This window comes from Chiloscyllium punctatum, chromosome 7, assembly GCF_047496795.1.
Source record: "Chiloscyllium punctatum isolate Juve2018m chromosome 7, sChiPun1.3, whole genome shotgun sequence".
NCBI lineage: Eukaryota > Metazoa > Chordata > Chondrichthyes > Orectolobiformes > Hemiscylliidae > Chiloscyllium > Chiloscyllium punctatum.
This window is the reverse complement of record NC_092745.1, coordinates 123553079-123576162: the sequence shown is the minus strand read 5'-3', so window position 1 is coordinate 123576162 and position 23084 is coordinate 123553079. Positions and strand designations below refer to the sequence as shown.

Below are 23084 nucleotides of genomic sequence, written 5' to 3'. Positions count from 1 at the left end.
ACGCCGGACCCCCCTCGTTATCCACCAAGGTGGAACTGTCCCGCGACTTGTTCTTCCTCCTGGCTTTCAGACCCAGCGGCATCTTGGCCGTTCACTTCACTGACCTGCCGTTAGCCACAACGGCCGCTCCACAGGTAGGAGAGGAAGGGACCAGGGAGCAACAGCGCGCAGGCGCACTCCTCCACCTTCTCCCCGGGGAAGGGCCGGAATGATACGCAGGCGCACTAGCTCGAGCGCGCCTACCCTCTGGAGCATGCGTACTCTACCGGCCCGTGCGCTACGGCACTTGCGTATTATCCCCATCCCGGATTTCTCTTTAATTCCCGTTTGCACATGCGCACTATGGCCCAGTCCGGATTGCGCATGCCCGGTCGTGCCGTCTTTGCCGCCTCCTCCAATCCATCCTCCTGAGGACGCAGGCGTAATGGGTTCCGCCCAATGGCTTCGGACGCATGCGCGTTTTGGAGTGAGCTGGTAAGATTTGGGCTTGGTTGAGTAGTGAGTGAAATACCTGGAATGTGAGCTTGTCATTGTATAGGAATGCACATTGATACTGTACTTTTATACCTTCTCATTTATGTTTATATCAAATTTAAGTGTGAACAATAATTTTTAAGGGAAAAAGATTCTGAATTGTTTATTTTGATGAAACTATTTACCAACATACATAACATAACAGGAGAAGATCAATTGATCCCTTTCATCTGCTTTCCCATTCAAGAATGATTGCTCACCACCACCTTCTGGAGGACAGTTAGGGATCAGCAGTAAATGCTGGCCGATCCAGTGTGTAGAATTTTCACATCCTGTCAACAAATGTTTTAAGAATCCTGAATGTATAAATACCAGTGTTTTGCTTTCCAACATCTGCTTTAAAAAAAAGTCTTTAGAATTTTACATATTTATAATGAGGCCTGTCAACTTCAGAGTAAATGCCAAAGCTGCTTACTTTCTACTGACGGGGGAACTGTGATTCTCCCAGGAACCAAGCGAGTGAAACTTCATTGCCAACAAAGGCAGAAATTGCTGGAAAATCTCAGTTAGCTCTGTGGAGAGAAATGAGGGTTGTCATTTTGGGTCCAATGACCCTTCTTCAGAACTGATGATTGCAAAAACAAAAATTTTCTTAGCTAAGATATCTTGGAAGGAGAGGGTAAGGAATAAATGATAGAGGCAGAGCTTAAAGAGAGAGAAGAGCAGAAGGATACCCAAAGAAATGGAGAATAGTCAGCCTAGGAGAATGAATGGCGACCAATGGGGACTCTTAGTGTGTAATAATGGATGGTTGTAAAAGCAGACCATGTGATAAAAAGCTGAAAAATGTGTTGCTGGAAAAGCGCAGCAGGTCAGGCAGCATCTAAGGAGCAGGAGAATTGATGTTTCGGGCATAAGCCCTTCTTCAGGAATGAGGAGGGTGTGCCAAGTAGGCTAAGATAAAAGGTAGGGAGGAGGGACTTGGGGGAGGGGCGTTGGGAATGAGATAGGTGGAAGGAGGTTAAGGTGAGGGTGATAGGCCGGAGAGGGGGTGGGGGTGGAGAGGTCGGGACGAAGATTTCAGGTCAAGAAGGCGGTGCTGAGTCCGAGGATTGGGACTGAGATAAGGTGGGGGGAGGGGAAATGAGGAAGCTGGAGAAATCTGAATTCCTCCAGTGTAGTTGGAGGGTTCCTAGGCGGAAGATGAGTCGCTCTTCCTCCAGGCGTTACGTTGCCATGGTCTGGCGATGGAGGAGGCCAAAGACCTGCATGTCCTTGGCGGAGTGGGAGGGGGAATTAAAGTGTTCAGCCACGGGGCAATTGGGTTGGTTGGGGTGGGTGTCCCAGAGGTGTTCTCTGAAATGTTCCGCAAGTAGGCGGCCTGTCTCCCCATTGTAGAGGAGGCCACATCGGGTGCAGCGGATGCAGTAAATGATGTGTGTGAAGGTGCAGGTGAATTTGTGACAGATATGGAAGGATCCCTTGGGGCCTTGGAGGGAAGTGAGGGGAGAGGTGTGGGCACAAGTTTTGCATTTCTTGCGGTTGCAGGGGAAGGTGCCAGGAGTGGAGGTTGGGTTGGTTGGGGGTGTGGACCTGACGAGGGAGTCACGGAGGGAGTGATCTTTCCGGAACGCTGATAGGGGAGGGGAGGGAAATATATCCTTGGTGTGGGGTCTGTTTGGAGGTGACAGCAATGACGAAGGATGATACGATGTATCTGGAGGTTGGTGAGGTGGTAGGTGAGGACCAGTGGGGTTCTGACGTGGTGGTGATTGGAGGGGCGGGGCTCAAGTGCGGAGGAGCGGGAAGTGGAGGAGATGCAGTGGAGAGCATCATCAACCACGTCTGAGGGGAAATTGCGGTCTTTAAAGAAGGAGGCCATCTGGGTTGTTCGGTATTGGAATTGGTCCTCCTGGGAGCAGATATGGCGGAGGCGAAGGAATTGGGAATATGGGATGGTGTTTTTACAGGGGCAGGGTGAGAGGAGGTGTAATGTAGGTAATGGAGTCGGACGGTTTGTAGTAAATGTCCGTGTTGATTCGGTCGCCCGAGATAGAAATGGAGAAGTCTAGGAAAGGGAGAGAGGAGTCTGAGATGGTCCAGGTAAATTTGAGGTCGGGGTGGAAGGTGTTAGTAAAGTGGATGAACTGTTCAACCTCCTCGTGGGAGCACTGATACAGTCATCGATGTAGCGGAGGAAAAGGTGGGGGGTGGTGTTAGTGTAGCTGCGGAAGTTGGACTGTTCCCACATATCCTACGAAGAGGCAGGCATAGCTGGGGCCCATGCGGGTGCCCATGGCTACTCCTTTGGTTTGAAGGAAGTGGGAGGATTGGAAAGAGAAGTTGTTCAGGGTGAGGACCAGTTCAGTCAGTCGAAGGAGGGTGTCAGTGGAAGGGCACTGATTGGTTCGGCGGGAAAGGAAGAAGCGGAGGGCTTTGAGTCCTTCATGATGGGGGATTGAGGTGTACAGGGACTGGATATCCATGGTGAAGATAAGGCGTTGGGGACTAGGGAAGCGAAAATCATAGAGGAGGTGGAGGGCGTGGGTGGTGTCCCAAACGTAGGTGGTGAGTTCTTCAACTAAGGGGGACAGGACCATATCGAGGTATGTAAAGATGAGTTCGGTGGGGCAGGAGCAGGCTGAGACGATGGGTCGGCCGGGGCAGTCAGATTTGTGGATTTTGGGCAGGAGGTAGAAACGGGCGGTGCGGGGTTGTGGGACTATGAGGTTGGAGGCGGTGGATGGGAGATCCCCTGAGGTGATGAGGTTATGGATGGTCTGGGAGATGATGGTTTGGTGGTGGGAGGTGGGGTCATGGTCAAGGGGGCAGTAGGAGGAGGTGTCCGCGAGCTGGCGTTTAGCTTCAGCGATGTAAAGATCGGTGCGCCAAACTACCACCGCGCCTCCCTTGCATCAGTGCAACTGTGGAGAAGGACATGGAAGGTATAGAATGTGGGTAAATAGATAGTGACATCTTGAAAAATGTCCACCTTACAGAAAAGAAAATGATGGATGTCATGAAGTGCATAAATATGGGTAAATCCCCAGGACCTGATCAGGTGTACCCTAGAACTCTGTGAGAAGCTAGGGAAGTGATTGCTGGGCCCGTTGCTGAGATATTTGTATCATCAATAGTCACAGGTGAGTTGCCAGAAGACTGGAGGTTGGCTAACATGGTACAATTATGTAAGAAAGGTGGTAAGGACAAGCCAGGGAACTATTGATCAGTGAGTCTGATGTTGGTGGTGGTCGAGTTGTTGCAGGGAATTCTGAGGGACAGGATTAACAGGTATTTGGAAAGGCAAAGACTGATAGGGGGTAGTCAAAATGGCTTTGTGCATTGGAAATCATGTCTCACGAACTTGATTGGGTTTTATTTTGAAAAAGTAACAAACAGGATCGATGAGGGCGGTGGATATCATTTACGTGAACTTCAGTAAGCCGTTCAACAAGGTTCCCCATGGGAGACTGGTTAGCAAGGTTAGATCTCATGGAATACAGGGAGAACTAGCCATTTGGATACAGAACTGGCTCAAAGGTAGAAGACAGAGACTGGTGGTAGAGTGTTGTTTCTCAGACTGGAGGCCTGTGACCAGTGGAGTGCCACAAGGATCGGTGCTGGGTCCTCTACTTTTCGTCGTTTATATAAACGATTTGGGTATGAACATAGGTATAGTTAGTAAGTTTGCAGATGACACCAAACTTGAAGGTGTAGTAGACAGCGAAGAAGGTTACCTCAGATTACAACAGGATCTTGATCAGATGGGCCAATGGGCTGAGGAGTGGCAGATGGAGTTTAATTTAGATAAATGCAAGGTGCTGCATTTTGGGAAAGCAAATCTTAGCTGAACTTTACACATAATGGTAAGGTCTTAGGGAGTGTTGCTGAACAAAGGGACCTTGGAGTGCAGGTTCATAGCTCCTTGAAAGTGGAGTCACAGGTAGATAGGATAGTGGAGAAGGTGTTTGGTATGCTTTCCTTTTTCGGTCAGAGTATTGAGTCGAGGAGTTGGGAGGACGTGTTGTGACTGTACAGGACATTGGTTAGGCCTGTTTTGGAATATTGCGTGCAATGCTGGTTTCCTTCCAATTGGAAAGATGTTGTGAAACTTGAAAGGATTCAGAAAAGATTTACAAGGATTTTGCCAGGGTTTGAGGATTTGAGCTATAGGTTGGGGCTGTTTTCCCTGGAGCGTCAAAAGCTGAGGGGTGATCTCATAGAGGTTTATAAAATCATGAGGGACATGGATAGGATCAGTAGACAAAGTCTTTTTCCTGGGTGGGGGAGTCCAGAACTAGAGAGGCATAGGTTTAGGGTGAGAGGGAAAAGATATAAAAGGGACCTAAGGGGTAGCTTTTCACGCAGAGGGTGGTATGTGTATGGAATGAGCTGCCAGAGGAAGTGGTGGAGGCTAGTACAATTGCCACATTTAAAAGGTATTTGGATGAGTACATGAATATGAAGAGTTTAGAGGGATATGGACCAAGTGCTGGCAAATGGGAGTAGATTCATTTGGGATATCTGGTTAGCATGGACGAGTTGGACCGAAGGGTCTGTTTAGGAGAAAGTGAGGACTGCAGATGCTGGAGTACCAGAATTGAAAAATGTGGTGCTGGAAATGTGGTCTGGCGATGGAGAAGGCCAAGGACCTGCATGTCATTGGTGGAGTGGGAGGAGGAGCTAAAGTGTTCACCACAGGGCGGTTGGGTTGGTTGGTGTGGGTGTCCCAGAGGTGTTCTTTGAAAAGTTCCGCGAGTAGGTAGCCCCTCTCCCCAATGTAGAGGAGGCCACATCGGGTGCAGTGGATACAGTAAATCCCTGAAATGTTCCACAAGTAGGCGGTCTATCTCCCCAATGTAGAGGAGACCACATCCCTGAAACGTTTCGCAAGTAGACGGCCTGTCTCCCCAATCCCTGAAACGTTCCGCTGCACCCAATGTGGCCTAATCGCAGAACGTTTCAGGGAACACCTCTGGGACACCTGCACCAACCAACCCAACCGCCCGGTGACTGAACACTTTAGCTCCCCCTCCCACTCCGCCAAGGACATGCAGGTCCTTGACCTCCTCCATCGCCAGACCCTGGCCACACGACACCTGGAGGAAGAGCACCGCATCTTCCGCCTAGAAACCCTCCAACCACACGGGATGAATGTAGATTTCTCCAGCTTCCTCATTTCCCCTCCCTCCACCTTATCTCAGTCCCAACCCCCAGATTCAGCACCTCTTAACCTGCAATCTTCTTCCCGCCCTCTCCGCCCCCACCCCCTCTCCAGCCTATCACCCTCACCCTCACCTCCTTCCACCTATCATATTCCCAGCACCCCTCCCCCAAATTCCCTCCCCCATACCTTTTATCTCAGCCCGCTTGGCACACCAGCCTCATTCCTGAAGAAGGGCTTATGCCCGAAACATCGATTCTCCTGCTCCTCGGATGCTGCCTGGCTTGCTGTGTTTTTTCACCACCACATTTTTCAACGAAGGGTCTGTTTCCGTGTTGTACATTTCTTTGACTTTATGACTCATGTCAGCCGTAGCTCAGTGGGGAGCACTCCAGCCAGAGTCAAAATTTTGGAGATTCAAGTCCCATTTCTGAAAGTCGGATTGCGTAATCTAGGCTGGCATTTGGTGTAGTACCCATTGCATGAGTAATCCTCATGAAAGGCAACTGTGTTGTTTGGGTCTGCACCACTTCTTACCATGGGATAGGTTCACAGCCATTAGTTTCTTTTTGGGTAGAGGTCCACAGGGCTCACTTGATCTGGTGTGGTAGAAGAAAACCACTTGAACTGAACTGAACTGAATTGAATTGAATTGTCTATTGTCATGTGTATTCAATAGAAAATACAGTGAAAAGTCTATACCACCACCATGCATTGGCACCATTCACATTAGCTTAAAACAAAATAAAGAAAGATAACTTAAAGCAAGTCCAACACTTCCTTTGCCGCTGCCAATGTCCCACTCCAGGCTACACCAGCCCACACCATGTAACCACCAGAGTTACAAGTTAAAAATCACACAACACCAGGTTTAATTGGAAGCACCACCTTTTGGAGTGCCGCTCCTTCGTCAGGTGGTTGTGAGCAGCGCCCCGAAAGCTAGCGCTTCCAGTTAAACCTGTTGGACTATAACCTGGTGTCGTGTGATTTTTAACTTTGTACACCCCAGTGCAACACCGGCATCTCCAAATCATGACCAGCAGAGTCCCACTGTGGGCTACACCATGCCTTCACCAGGATCCCTACTCCAGGCTACACCAGCCCACACCATGCCATCACCGCCAACATCCCATTCCAGGTTTTACAGGCTGGCCAACTGTTTAGCCATGCTGCCTCTGAAGACATCATGACTCCTGACCCCATCGAAGCCTCCTTCCTCATAAAGAGTTCTCGTTAAAAGATAGGTTTAAGCAAAAACTAAGAAAATAACTGAGAAAAAAGGGGGGAAAAGAAAGAATAGAAAAAGTGGAGAAACCCAGGCAGAGGAGCCCAGACATTGTCTACTCTGCCATCATTATCCTAGTTGGTAGTTGAATGAGAATAGGCTCTTATCTTAAAGTATATAATTTGTCTCATGTCAGCAACAAAGTACAAGTTACACTGATAACAATAGACATTGTTACAATGACTATGAGGAGGACATGAATGGGGAGCTGCATTCCTTCAGCATCCTCAGCTATTCTTCCACCAGATTTGTGTGACATCATGGGGCAGCACGGTGGTTCAGTGGTTAGCACTGCTGCCTCACAGCACCTAGGACCCGGGTTCGATTCCCGCCTCAGGCGACTGTGCAACGTCCACACAGACATTCTCCCCGTGTCTGCGTGGGTTTCTTCCAGGTGCTCCGGTTTCCTCCCACAATCCAAAGATGTGCAAGCCAGGTGAATGGGCCATGCTAATTTACCCATAGTGTTAGGTGCATTAGACAGGGGTAAATATAGGGTATGGAAATGGGTCTGGGTGGGTTAATCTTTGTTTCCATACTTTGGGAATCTAATCTAATCATAGTAAGCAGTGCTAAAGGTAGTCCTCAGTATTAACCCTTTTCACACCTTGATGCAAACATACTGAGAGAGTGTTCAGTCAGAGGTATTGAGCTTCATGGGAGGCATTAAACCAAGGCCCGTCAGGTGACTGTAAAGATCCCAGAGCACAATGCTGAAGAAGAACAGATGCATTCTGGTCAATACTTAGCTCAAAAATGTAGCTGCAAGTTGATCAACTTAAATATCCAAAGATACATGTCCTGTTGACTGGACAGGCAGAGGATCCTGGGCCTCCTTCACCGCCGCTCCCTCACCACCAGACGCCTGGAGGAAGAACGCCTCATCTTCCGCCTCGGAACACTTCAACCCCAGGGCATCAATGTGGACTTCAACAGCTTCCTCATTTCCCCTTCCCCCACCTCATGCTAGTTTCAAACTTCCAGCTCAGTTACTGCCTCCTTGACTTGTCCGACCTGCCTATCTTCTTTTCCACCTATGCACTCCACCCTCTCCTCCTTGACCTATCACCTTCATCTCCTCCCCCACTCACCCATTGTATTCTATGCTACTCTCTCCCCACCCCCACCCTCCTCTAGCTTATCTCTCCATGCTTCAGGCTCACTGCCTTTATTCCTGATGAAGGGCTTTTGCCCGAAACGTTGATTTCGCTGCTCGTTGGATGCTGCCTGAACTGCTGTGCTCTTCCAGCACCACTAATCCAGTATTTGATTTTCAGCATCTGCAGTCATTGTTTTTACCAGAGGAGGCAGGGTTGTCTTGTCAGTTGCTTAAATCAATAGCAAGAATTGAAATAGAGTTGGAAGATTTAGAGCCTGGATGGGTAGGGTTGAAGGACTGCAAAAGATGGGAGTTATGTACAAGCCTCTGAGCAATTGTCAAGATGTAGGGAAGAAAAATCAGGAGATAGAAAAGGCAGGTAAGGAATGCTCCATTACAATAATCATGGGGTTCACACTATGCAGGTGGACTGGGAAAATCAGATTGGTAGCAGATCTCAAGAAAAAGAATTTGTAGAATTTGAAGCTGCTTATGGTGGATGGGGAAAAGACAATTAAGACCATAAGACATAGGAACAAAAATTAGGTCATTCAGCCCATCAAGTCTGCTCTGCCATTCAATCAAGTCTGATAAGTTACTCAGCCCCTTTCTCCCTTTTACCCTTGATCCCCTTGAGACTCAAGACCCTGTCTATCTGAGTTTTAAATATACTCAATGACCCTGGCATCGACAGCCTTCTGTAGCAATGAATTCCATCGATTCACCACTCTCTGTCCTTATCTCGATTTCTAAAAGGTCTTCCCTTTACTGTCAGGCTGTGCCGCAGGTCCTAGTCTCTCAACAGTGGTAACAGATTCACAACCTCCACTCTGTCCAGGCCATTCAGTATTCTGTATGTTTCAATTAAGATTCAAAGTTTGTGGGAAGATTTGTAGCTTGGGTGCTCATTGTAGTGGTTCTGTTCGCCGAGCTGGGAATTTGTGTTGCAGACGTTTCGTCCCCTGTCTAGGTGACATCCTCAGTGCTTGGGAGCCTCCTGGGAAGCGCTTCTGTGATCTTTCATCCGGCATTTGTAGTGGTTTGAATCTGCCGCTTCCGGTTGTCAGGAATGGACCCGGACCATAGAACAGGCCGTCACCATAGGACAGAACAGGACCACAAACCGCAAAAGAACGGCACGAAAAGAAAAAATGGCCAAATTAACACACAACAGAGGGAACACCAGAACACACTCCTGGGTTAGAAACCTCTCCCACAGACAGCTCACAGACACGGAAAGAACAACACTGACCAAGGGACTCAACTACAACCACAGGGACGCCAAGACAGCAGACTTCCTAGCAGCACTAGAATGCACACTCAGAAACAATGGACTGACAGAAGAGACACAACAAACAGTGAGACAAAGTATCATACCCCTGATAACAAGGAAAAGACAAACACATAACCTCAACACCAAGGAGAGGGAAGCACTAAAAGCACTAAGAAACGATAAGAACATAATCCTACTGCCAGCAGACAAAGGCAGAATGACGGTCATCCTGGACAAAGCAGATACATCCAAAAAGCGCAACTACTTGCAGATACCAACACCTACCAAGAGAGGGAGTTTGACCCCACCCCACAGCTCACCAATAGGATAAACAACACACTGAGGCACCTACAAAAAAACGGACAGATAACCAGGTTTGACCTACAAAGAATGAAACCTGAAAGCAACACCACCCCCAGATTCTATGGACTACCCAAAGTGCACAAATCAGACATCCCACTCAGACCCATAGTATCACTACCAGGGACACCATCACACAAACTGGCTAAAGAACTACAGCAGAAACTGAAACACCTGATCAGCGGATCCAGGCACTCTATACAATCAACACAGGAATTCTTGGACATCATCAGAAATATACACATAGACAAGGAAGAAACCATGGTCTCATTCGATGTAACGGCACTGTCCACCTCTAAATCGACAAAACCCTAGCCAGAGAAACAATAGCCAATCTGCTGGACGTACAGGACAGACAACAAGACGATGAACCTATCAACAAAGACTGCATACTCAAACTACTGGACCTGTGCCTCACAACACACTTCACATTCAACAACCAAATGTATGAACAAATCAACGGCACACCCATGGGCTCATCCATCTCTGGACTCATAGCAGAAGCTGTAATGCAAAGATTAGAACAAACAGTCTTACCGCAAATTCAACCCAAACTCTGGGTCAGATATGTGGATGACACCTTTGTAATCATTAAAAACACAGAAATAGAGAACACACACCAGATCATCAACGCCACACTCACAGGAATCCAATTCACTAGAGAGGAAGAAAAGGACAACCAACTCCCATTCCTAGACGTGATGGTACAGAGAACACCGAACGGAGAATTCACCACAAAGATATACAGGAAAGCCACACACACAGACCAATTTCTAAACTATGAAAGCAACCACCCCAACACACACAAAAGAAGTTGCATCAAGACACTGTTCAAAAGGGCCACAACACACTGCAGTACACCAGAACTGCAAAAAGAGGAAGAAGAACACCTATACAATGTATTCGCCAAAAACGGATACCCCTGCAATTTCATCAACAGATGCCTAAGGGAAAGACAACGGAATGAGGACATGCCACAACCCAAAGGACTAGCCAGTTTACCATACATCAAGGGCATTTCTGAACTGACAGCCAGACTACTACGACCACTAGGACTTCCCGCCTCAGGCGACTCTCTGTGTGGAGTTTGCACATTCTCCCCGTGTCTGCGTGGGTTTCCTCCGGGTGCTCCGGTTTCCTCCCACACTCCAAAGATGTGCAGGTCAGGTGAATTGGCCATGCTAAATTGCCTGTAGTGTTAGGTAAGGGGTAGATGTATGGGTGGGTTGCGCTTCGGCGGGGCGGAGTGGACTTGTTGGGCCGAAGGGCCTGTTTCCACACTGTAAGTAATCTAATCTAATCTAATCATGACAGCACACAAACCAACAGCCACTCTCAGACAACAACTCACCAGGACAAAGGACCCGATACCCAGCATGAACAAAGCCAATGTAGTGTACAAAATCCCATGCAAGGACTGCACAAAACACTACATAGGACAAACAGGAAGACAGCGAATGATCCGTATCCATGAACACCAACTAGCCACGAAACGACACGACCAGCTACCCTTAGTAGCCACACACGCAGATGACAAGCAACATGAATTCGACTGGGACAACACTACTATTATAAGACAAGCCAAACAGAGAACAGCCAGGGAATTCCTAGAGGCATGGCACTCATCCACAGACTCTATCAACAAACACATCGACCTGGACCCAATATACCGGCCACTGCAGCGGACAGCTGGAACTGACAATCAGAAGCAGCAGAGACAAACCACTACAAATGCCAGAGGAAAGACCACAGAAGCGCTTCCCAGGAGGCTCCCAAGCGCTGAGGATGTCACCTAGACAGGGGACGAAACGTCTGTAACACAAATTCCCAGCTCGGCGAACAGAACCACAACAACAGAATCAATAAGAACATTGCAGTTAAGATTCTAACCACACCCTGCAGTTGGGAAAAAAAACACCAACTCTTGCCATTAAGGAATGATCTAAATCACATTGTTTCTGGAAATAATCAAATCACTACATTGTGTCATGTGTGGCATGTGACTATGGGGGAGTGGATGGGGGTTGTCTTGTGGGCATGATTGACTATGATGTAAAATATAAAGGAAGAACTGGTCCCTTTGTTAAGAGAGGTCTCTTGACATGGCTTCGCAAGCATTACAATGAGTATTAAGGCTTCCTCCAAAGCTTGTACTTGCTAATTAAATTTTGGCTGTTCACAGAAGTTGGCGTATTGCAGTTGCATCAAGTGTGTAAGAATCTCAAGGTGGTAGTGGTGGGATTCCAACATAAACGGAGTTTCTCGGCAGACTGAATAAATGATCACCTGAGTGCCGGTTGTGTGAGATGGATGGGCTCCCGAGGTAAAAATTACCTTGATCTCTCTCACTAACCTATCACTCAGTCAACCCCTCATCCCCTGGGACTGACGCAATCTCTGAGGTAACTTACGCACTTGCACGCCAACAAGTTCGCTTTCAGAATCATATGTTCACTGGAAAAGGACCTTAAAGTGCCCCAGAATTCAGAGGTTAGAGTCCTCAGAACTGAAAGTTCTCGGAAAGGGAGGTTAGAGTCCATCTCAGATTCAGAGGTTAGAGTCTTCTAATAGCAGGTTTTGAGGTCCTGGAACATAGTGCATAAGATAAAGGATAACTACTGTGTCTGTCTCAATCACCCTGCCTTAGACCAGTTGTTAAGAGGGGGAATCCCTCATGCGAAGGTCAGGACCCTGAAGTGGGTATGGAGACTGATGACACGGGATAGTATATAGAGATAAGTTAGGAAGTTGAGACTTTAAAAATGGGGCAAACGTTGGATAAGTCAGGGATCAGAACCCCTTTGCATCGGTTATGCCTGGATGAGCGCCAAAATGAGGAAAGGTTCAGGTGCCTATTAGGATGTTTAAATATAAAGTTGGGAAATTAAGTTTGGCCATGAGGAGGAACTTGGGATATAGATAAATGTTTAAAAGCAGAGGAGGCCATTTGGAAATGTAATACAGTGACTAAATGGAAAACTTTTAACACCTGCATGGGGAAAGACTGCTGAGGAAATAATGAACAAATCTGAACCAGCCAGCTGGGAGAATAATGCACATCAAAGAGGGATTAAAGTGTGTGATATTGAGGGAAACCCTAAATCTTGGGAAATGCTGAAGAGTCAGTGTGAGGATTATAATATGAGTAGAGGAAAACAGGAAAAGCCCTATTGAGTGAGAATAAAATGGAGGCACCTTCTGACGTGTCTGGTCTGCCAATAATATTTCAAAATAATGACACCAATGACCAGCTATGGTCACAACGTGGATTTCTGACCACCTCAGGGGCACCTATTCTGAACTCACTATATGTTCGAAATCTCCTCAAAGTCATTCTCCTCCCCAAGCAATTGACCATAATCAAATGTGCTGCCCTCTGAAATGGCAGGCACTAAGTCAATCATCTGCCTCAAAAACAACAGGCATACCAGACATTGTCACTGTGCAGCATTTATGGGGGATGCACCTGATCCAGAAAAACCAATATGGAAGGTGCATGGGTGTTCGCACATCTGCATCAAAAGACCTCTGAGTCAGTCCCATTTGCCAAGCACATATACTTGATGCTTTGCTACCAATACTAATAGAAACAGGATATTTAATTTTATTATGTTTTTATTGTCATTTTAAGTTTCAGTTCATAGATGTCAATTTAAATTGCAGCTGTTCAGAAAATATTCATATGTTGCTTTCCATAGCATCCCTACAGTGTGGAAACAGGCCCTCCAGCCCAAGTCTACACCGACCCTCTGAAGAGTATCCCACCCAAACCTATTCCCCTACCCTATTACACTACATTTACCCCTGACTAACCTACACTTCCCTGAACACTGTGGGTAATTTAGCATGGCCAATTCACGTTAACCTGTACATCTTTGGATTGTGGGAGGAAACCGGAGCACTTGGAGGAAACCCACGCAGACATGGAGAGAATGTGCAAACTCCGCATATACGGTTGCCTGAGGCTGGAATTGAACCCGGGTCCGTGGCAGTGTGAGGCAGCAGTGCTAACCACTGTACCACCGTGCTGCCCTGCTTTTTTTGTGTTAAGTGACTATTCATTTCCATTTTCGATAAGTTTACACAATACTATTAGCTATTAGTACTTGGTAAAGAAAATTGAAATTATTGTGTATTGGTTTCATATTCAATGTAAAACATATTATTTCTCTCAATTATTTCCAACGTTTTAAAATTAGAACTCTTTGTGTGTGAAATGACACAAGATCTTAATTAATATAGTGCTTATTGTAATTTTGGACAGGACATAATGCAGTGAGTCCAGGAATGGGTTATTGGTTCCATTTGAATGGGTCTCAGCTGTTTAAAAATTGTATAGTAGTCTATGTGTGAATACTGCTGGTAAAGCCTTGCTTAAGTGATCAGAAAAGTAGAAGACTTGAAATTAAATTTTATTACAACTAATCATAAAGGCAATAGTAACAGAAGTTAAAGAAAAACTTAGTTAGCAATCAGGAACTGTGAAATACTTTTCCTGACAGCTTTCACATTTGCCAAGTATTACAAAACAGGGTAAACCCCTCTGCTAATTTAAACCAGCAACACAAAAAAGATTCACCCCCTGCTGTAATCTGTTAAAATTTCAGAGGCAAGAAACTATCCTAAAGTAACTATTTAAAGTACAAAAAAATTAAGTACTTTATTCTTAAAGTCTAACAGGGAATATTAACTAACAACTATTTACAGCTCCTTTCTCTAAACCTATCTTTTACCTCCCCCTCTACAACACTGGTCCGATAAAACCCCTGATTAAGATTTATTTAAAAATTCCAATTTTAAAACCAGCCAGCTTTCGAATCTTTGCTTTGTATCTTCCTCTGCAGATTTTCCCTCCAGGCCGGTGTCAATGTTTCTTTTTCTGTGCAAACTCCTTCTCCAGGCAGGTACCTCTCAGAGAGTTCTTACTAGCAGCTTACATCTCTTGGTCTTCCAGCAGTTCTCTTTGCCACTCGGGGTAGTTGTTCAAAAAGGCTAATATTTATACCCCAAATCGTTGGATCATTTCATTGGTTTTTATATTGTCAAAGTACTAAATTCAAACTTGATTGGAGTTTGGTATCTTTGGGCATAATTTAACCTGATTGGCTGAATTTGAATTTGTTTTGTATCCAGGCAACCCAGCTACTCTAACTGTTTGACCAAATGTTACATTGTTACCTTGTTCAGAACACTTTACTGTGTCAGGTAGTTCTGCTAGCTTTTCAACGCTCTTAAAGGTGCAGTACACCTCTACACCTTCATAACAGAAGTATTAATTTGTCAAAGGAAAATAATTTTTGAATAAACCTGAATGGGGCCCCCCAAGAGTTTGGTTTTAGGGCCATTGATTATTGTTTATAAATGACTGAATGTTTAGGCAGTACAATTTAGAAGTTTATGGATTGTATAAAACTTGACCATGACATAAATAGTGAACAGAGTAACAGACTTCAAGACTACTGAGAATTTTGAAATAGGCAGACACAATTTAGTGTAGTTAAATGTGTGACTGTCTTCATACTGATACCCACCTTGGTAAGGAAGGAATGAGAGAGGAAATGCAAAGATACTTTCATCAGCAAACATAATGTCTAGAGTTTCTTCATTCACAGGTAAAGCATGCCTTCGGACCACTGCCCACCCCTCCACAACCTGGTCCAATGGATTCAATCAGCTCCCCAGTCATGAGCACGAAAAGTGAAGAAGCTAACAATGGTGAAGAAGAAGTCCATAAATTTTTTTGACAGTGGCCTTCCTATGGATATGAAATCACGTGAGCTTTGCCTTCTCTTTCGATCATTTAAGAAATATGAAGGTTCACTGATCAAACTAACATCAAAACAGCCACGACTTTATTACATTTGACAGCAGCGCGGGAGCAGAAGCAGCAAAGAATGCTGCATTCACCTAGCTTCCTGCTGCACTTCACACTCTGATGCGCTGGTATCCTCCATCTGAAGCGTCTCCGCAAAGATAGAAGTCCTGTCAGTTTTGTTAAGTTTTTATCTGCCCTTATCCAAGGAGATTTTGGAGAACTGGCTTGTTTCCATTCAACGTAGAGGGAATGGAGTGGTCACTAAGGACTGTGGATTTAAGAACTTTACTGGTGAACACTTTTCCTTCACGTAGGAGGATCCTGCAGATCCTATCTACTGCATGGATCAGTAATTTTGTTGTTATAAAGTTATATGTTGTATGTCAATAACTTGCTTAAGTACTGGCTGTCTGATTCTTATGGACAAGCTGATAGCACCTTTCTCACCCTCCCCACCCCCCCCCCACATTTAGGTGGTTATCATGGAGTGATAAAAGGAGGTAATGAGATGTTGAGGGGTTAATTTGCTCTGCTGACCTTCAATAAATTGGATGTCCCGGGGTTAGGGTGGTATGTTTCTCTGTCTTGCAGGTAGAATGAAAAGAATGACATTGCCATCACCTACTATTCAGAATCATTGCAGTTAAGATTCTAAACACACCCTGCAGTTTAAAAAAAATTTGCACCAACTCTTGCCATTAAGGAATGATCTAAATCACATTGTTTCTGAAAATAATCAAGTCACTACATTGTGTCATGTGTGGCATGTGACTATGGGGGAGTGGCTGGGGTTGTTTTGTGGGCATGACTGACTGCGATATCAAATATAAAGGAAGAACTGGTTCCTTTGTTAAGAGAGGTCTCTTGACATGGCTTCGCAAGCATTGCAAAGTGTGTTGAGGCTTCCTCCAAAGCTTGTACTTGCTTAAAATATTTTGGCGTGCCGGAAGACTGGACATTGGCTAACGTGGTGCCACTACTTAAGAAAGGTGGTAAGGACAGCCCAGGGAACTATAGACCAGTGAGCCTGACATCAGTGGTGGGCAGGTTGTTGGAGGGAATCCTGAGGGACAGGATGTATATGTGTATTTGGAAAGGCAAGGACTAATTTGTGCGTGGGAAATCAAGTCTCACAAACTTGATTGAGTTTTTTGAAAAAGTAACAAAGAGGATTGATGAGGGCAGAGTGGTAGACGTGATCAATATGGACTTTATTAAGGCGTTTGACAAGGTTCCCCATGGGAGACTGGTTAGCAAGGTTATATCTCATGGAATACTGGAAGAACTAGCCATTTGGATACAGAACTGCCTCAAAGGTAGAAGACAGAGGGTGGTGGGGGAGGGTTGTTTTTCAGATTGGAGGCCTGTGACCAGTGGAGTGCTACAAGGATTGGTGTTGGGTCCACTACTTTTCGTCATTTATATAAATGATTTGGAAATTAACATAGGATGTATAGTTAGTGACTTTGCAGATGACACAAAAATTGGAGGTGTAGTGGACAGCGAAGAAGATTACCTTGGGTTACAATGGGATCTTGATCAGATGAGCCAGTGGGCTGAGGAGTGGCAGATGGAGTTTAATTTAAATAAATGCAAGGTGGTGCATTTTGGAAAGGCAAATCAGAGCAGGATTTGTACACTTAATACTAAGGTTCCAGAGAGTAATGCTGAACACAGAGATCTTGGAGTCCAGGTTCATAGCTTCTTGAAAATAGAGTCACAGGTAGATAAAATAGTGAAGCAGGCATTTGTTGTGCGCTCCCTTATTGGTCAGAGTATTGAGTACAAGAGTTGGGAGGTCATGTTGCAGCTGTACAGGACATTGGCTGGGCCACTTTTGGAATATTGCTTGCAATTCTAGTCTCCTTCCTATTGGAAGGATGTTGTGAAACTTGAAAAGGTTCAGAAAAGATTTACAAGGATGTTGCCAGGGTTGGAGGATTTGAACTATAGGGAGAGATTGAATAGGCTGGGACTGTTTTCCCTGAAGCATCAGAAGCTGAGCAGTGGCCTTAATAGAAGTTTATAAAATCATGAGGGGTGTAGATAGAGTAAATAGACAAGGTCTTTTCCTTGGGGTGGGGGAGTCCAGAACTAGATGGCATAAGTTTCAGGTGAGAGAGAAACAATATAAAAGAGACGTAAGGGGCAGCTTTTTCATGCAGAGGATGGTGTGTGTGTCTGGAATGGGCTGCCAGAGGAAGTGGTGGAGGCTGGTACAATTGCAGCATTTAAAAGGCATCTGGATGGGTATATGAATAGGAAGGGTTTGGAGGGATATGGGCTGGGTACTGGCAGGTGAGACTAGATTGGGTTGGGATATCTGATCGGCATAGACGAGTTGGACCGAATGCGGCCATGTTAGGACTACATTATTCATGTTATGTATTAACAATCTGGACAAAAGAATGAAGGAACATTGTTGCTGAGTTTGCAGACCTCACAAAGATAGGGGGAAAGACAGCTAGTGTTGAGGAAATGGAGGCTTCAAAATGATTTGGACAGGCTAGGAGAGTGGGCAAAGAACTGACAGATGGAATTCAATGAAAGAAAGTGTGAAGTTGTCTACTTGAGTAGGAAGATTAGAGGCATTGACTATTTTCTCAATGGGGAGAAAGTAAGCGGCCAACCGCCGCTGCGAACCATGACTTCACTTCCGCCCCCACTGACCTCGCAGCCTCCGGGATCGCGGCCCAGACAACCGCCTCCACGATTGCCAGGAAGACCATCGCCGACAGATTCGCGGCCTCCGCGGCTATCGGGAATAACACTGTTTCTGTCGTCGCCACAGCCACTTCCTCCCCCAGTGACATCACTAACCTGCACAACCACCACACCACATGCGTCTCCGCCCCCACGTCGATCTCCGTCACCATGCCTAACCCCGCCCCCACACCGATCGCTGTCCCCATCCCCACGCCCAACCCTGCCCCCACTCCCAGCTCCAGCCCCAAATCAGGTCCTAACTCCCAACCCTGCCATGTTTTCACCACCCCTCCAGACCTCCCCCTCTCTGAGGATGAAAGATTAGTCCTCAGCAGAGGCCTCACGTTCATTCCCCGACGCTCTCGCATTAACGAGTTCAACACGTGGCGTGACATCGAACAATTCTTCCGCCGCCTTCGCCTCTGCGCCTTCTTCTTCAACCAGGATTCTCTCCCACCCTCTGACGACCCTTTCTCCTGCCTCCAACACACCCCATCCACCTGGACACCCCGTACTGGCCTCTTACCTGCCCTCGATCTCTTCATAGCCAACTGCCGCCGTGACATTAACCGCCTCAACTTCTCCACCCCTCTCACCCACTCCAACCTCTCACCCTCGGAACGTGCAGCCCTCCACTCCCTCCGTTCCAACCCCAACCTCACCATCAAACCGGCAGACAAGGGAGGTGCGGTAGTAGTTTGGCGCACCAACCTTTACACCGCTGAGGCTAAACGCCAGCTCGCAGACACCTCCTCCTACTGCCCCCTTGACCATGACCCCACCTCCCACCACCAAACCATCATCTCCCAGACCATCCATAACCTCATCACCTCAGGGGATCTCCCATCCACCGCCTCCAACCTCATATTCCCACAACCCAGCATTGCTCGTTTCTGCCTCCCGCCCAAAATCCACAAACCTGACTGCCCCGGCCGACACATTGTCTCAGCCTGCTCCTGCCCCACTGAACTCATCTCTGCATACCTCGACACTGTCCTGTCCCTCTTGGTTCAAAACCTCCCCACCTACGTTCGGGACACCACCGCCTCCATCATTTTCGCTTCCCCGATCCCCAACGCCTTATCTTCACCATGGACATCCAGTCCCTGTACACCTCCATCCCCCCTCACGAAGGACTCAAATCCCTCCATTTCTTCCTTTCCCACCGTACCAACCTGTACCCTTCCACTGACACCCTCGTTCGACTGACTGAACTGGTCCTCACTCTGAACAACTTCTCTTTCCAATCCTCCCACTTCCTTCAAACCAAAGGAGTAGCCATGGGCACGCGCATGGGCCCCAGCTATGCCTGCCTCTTCGTAGGATATTGTGGGAACAGTCCAACTTCCGCAGCTGCACTGGCACCACCCCCCACCTTTTCCTCCGCTACATCGATGACTGTATCAGCGCTGCCTCGTGCTCCCACAAGGAGGTTGAACAGTTCATCCACTTTACCAACATCTTCCACCCTGACCTCAAATTCACCTGGACCGTCTCAGACTCCTCCCTCCCCTTCCTAGACCTTTCCACTTCTATCTCGGGCGACCGAATCAACACGGACATTTACTATAAACCGACTGACTCCCACAGCTACCTAGATTACACCTCCTCCCACCCTGCCCCCTGTAAAAACACCATCCCGTATTCCCAATTCCTTCGTCTCCGCCGCATCTGCTCCCAGGAGGACCAGTTCCAATACCGTACAACCCAGATGGCCTCCTTCTTCAAAGACCGCAATTTCCCCCCAGACGTGATCAACGATGCCCTCCACTGCATCTCCTCCACTTCCCGCTCCTCCGCACTTGAACCCCACCCCTCCAATCGCCACCAGGACAGAACCCCACTGGTCCTCACCTACCACCCCACCAACCTCCATATACAGCGTATCATCCATCGTCATTTCCGCCACCTCCAAACAGACCCCACCACCAGGGATATATTTCCCTCCCCTCCCCTATCAGCATTCCGAAAATACCACTCCCTCTGTGACTCCCTCGTCAGGTCGACACCCCTCACCAACCCAACCTCCACTCCCGGCACCTTCCCCTGCAACTGCAAGAAATGCAAAACTTGCACCCACACCTCCCCCCTTACTTCCCTCCAAGGCCCCAAGGGATCCTTCCATATCTGCCACAAATTCACCTGCACCTCCACACACATCATTTATTGCATCTGCTGTACCCGATGTGGCCTCCTCTACATTGGGGAGACAGGCCGCCTACTTGTGGAACGTTTCAAAGAACACCTCTGGGACACCCGGACCAACCAACCAACCAACCCAACCACCCTGTGGCTCAACACTTCAACTCCCCCTTCCACCCCACCAAGGACATGCAGGTCCTTGACCTCCTCCATCGCCAGACCAAAGCAACATGACGGTTGGAGGAAGAGCACCTCATCTTCCGCCTAGGAACCCTCCAACCACAAGGATGTACTCAGATTTCTCTAGTTTCCTCATTTCCCCTCCCCCCACTTGTTTCAGTCAAATCCCTCGAACTCAGCACCACCTTCCTAACCTGCAATCTTCTTCCTGACCTCTCCGCCCCCACCCCCACTCCGGCCTATCACCCTCACCTTGACCTCCTTCCACCTTTCGCATTTCCAATGCCCCTCCCCCAAGTCCCTCCTCCCTACCTTTTACCTTAGCCTGCTGGACACACTTTCCTCATTCCTGAAGAAGGGCTCATGCCCAAAACGTCGATTCTCCTGCTCCTTGGATGCTACCTGACCTGCTGCGCTTTTCCAGCAACACATTTTCAGCTATTTTCTCAATGGGGAAAGGCTTCAGAAATCTAAAGCACAAAGGGACTTAGGAATCTTAGATTAGGATTTTCTTAAGGTTAACATGCAAGTATAATTGGCAGTTAGGAAGCCAAATGCAATGTAAGCTTTCATTTCAAGAGAACTAGAGTAGTAGAGCAAATATGTACTGCTGGGCTTTATAAGGTTGTATAATTTGAAATATTGTGAGTAATTTTGGGACCCATATTCAACGAAGGATATGCTGGCCTTAGAGGGGGTCTAGAAGAAATTTGCAATAATGATTCCAGAGATGAAGTGGTAGAGGAATTGAGTTCCGGAGTCCTGAGGTCATGTTGCAGTTGTATAAGACTCTGGTGCGGCCACATCTGGAGTATTGTGTGCAGTTTTGGTCGCCATACTATAGGAAGGATGTGGAATCACTGGAACGGGTGCAGAAGAGGTTTACCAGGATGTTGCCTGGTATGGTAGGAAGATCGTATGAGGAAAGGCTGAGGCACTTGGGGCTGTTCTCATTGGAGAAAAGAAGGTTTGGGGTGACTTGATAGAGGTGTACAAGATGATTAGGGGTTTAGATAGAATTGACCATGAGAACCTTTTTCCACGTATGGAGTCAGCTATTACGAGGGGGCATAGCTTTAAATTAAGGGGTGGGAGGTATAGGACAGATGTTAGAGGTAGATTCTTTACTCAGCGAGTCGTGAGTTCATGGAATGCCCTGCCAGTAGCAGTGGTGGACTCTTTACAGGCATTTAAACGGGCATTGGATAGGCATATGGAGGATAGTGGGCTAGTGTAGGTTAGGTGGGCTTGGATCGGTGCAACATCAAGAGCCAAAGGACCTGTACTGCACTGTATTGTTCTATGTTCTATGTTCTATGCTTGGCACATGAGGAGCAGTTGAGGACTCTGGGTCTGTATATTGATGGAGTTTAGAAGGATGAGGGAAGGATCTTATTGAAACTTGGAGAATACTGAGAGGCCTGGATAGAGTGGATGAGGAGAAGATGTAAGAGAGACTAGGACCCAAGGGCACAGCCTTGGAGTGAAGGAAACAATCCTTTCGAACTGAAATGAAGAGGAATTTCTTTAGCCAGAGGGCGGCAAATCTGTGGAACTCGTTATCGTAGGTGACTGTGGAGACCAAGTTATTGAGTGTATTTTAGACAGAGATAGGTAGGTTTTTGATTGGTAAGAGGCACAAGAGTTACCAGGAGAAGGCAGGAGAATGGGATTGAGAAACACACCAACCGTGCTCGAATGGCAGAACAAACTCAGTGGGCTGAATGGCCTAATTCTGCTTCTGATCTTATGGTCAAAACAACATCACTGCCGCCAATTATCTGGTCATTATCACAATGTTTTTAGGAACTTTCTATGTGCACATGTACTGCTTCATATCCTACACCACAACAATAACCAATCATCAAAAACTCTAAATTGACCGCCAAACACTTTATTGGGGTATCCGGAGTCTGGTAAAGATACATATAAATGCAAGTCTATCTTTGGGTTTTTTAACTTATCTCCACACACTGTGCCCATGAAGTAGTCTTCAGCAGTTACATTATCATTGCCAATATGTGGGAGTTTTAAAACTGTAATGACATCGCATAACCAATGTAAGACTGTTTGTTGCAATGAACACAAAGAAGAAAGGAAGCATTGGAATTAGATTGGAGGTAGCCAGACTGTCTAATCTGCATCTACCTCCCCACCAGAGCGATCTGTTCTGCACAGTGACGTACTTGTATAAGTTCAGTTACATCACACTGTAACCTTTGCTATAAATTCTGTGTCTTACAATTGTGTACTTCACAACTACCTGATGAAGGAGCAGCGCTCCGAAAGCTAGTGTGCTTCCAATTAAACCTGTTGGACTATAACCTGGTGTTGTGTGATTTTTAATTTTGTCCACCCCAGTCCAACACCGGCACCTCCAAATCACACTTGCTGGAACTCTATTTCTAACTGGTAAATAGAGTTGTAGAGTCGTACAGCATGGAAACAGACCATAAGTCCAACTAGTTCACACCCACCGTGTTCCCAAACTAAACTAGTCCCACCTGCCTGCATTTGGTGCACATCCCTCCAAACTTTTCCTCTTCATGAACTTATCCAAATGTCTTTTAAACATTCTAACAATAC

General features: G+C 46.8%; 2 protein-coding genes across 3 annotated transcripts in view; one reads left to right on the top strand and one right to left on the bottom strand.

Moving 5' to 3' along the window:
- gipc2 (GIPC PDZ domain containing family, member 2) overlaps positions 1-82 on the bottom strand; it is a 77735-nt gene extending 77653 nt beyond the window's left edge. Inside the window, 1 exon segment of the mRNA XM_072574784.1 lies at positions 2-82. Coding sequence (XP_072430885.1) covers positions 2-82 — 81 coding nt within the window.
- LOC140480116 (uncharacterized) lies at positions 36-22755 on the top strand. 2 transcript variants are annotated; one of them, XM_072574781.1, is made up of 2 exons: positions 36-134; positions 15268-22755. In XM_072574781.1, exon 2 carries the CDS (start codon positions 18345-18347, stop codon positions 19383-19385), a length of 1041 nt encoding a protein of 346 aa, XP_072430882.1. In that variant the 5' UTR covers positions 36-134; positions 15268-18344; the 3' UTR covers positions 19386-22755. The 2 variants fall into 2 exon arrangements, with proteins under 2 accessions (XP_072430882.1, XP_072430883.1); XM_072574782.1 differs by lacking the exon at positions 36-134 and adding an exon at positions 412-474.
- The last annotated feature ends 329 nt before the right edge of the window (positions 22756-23084 follow it).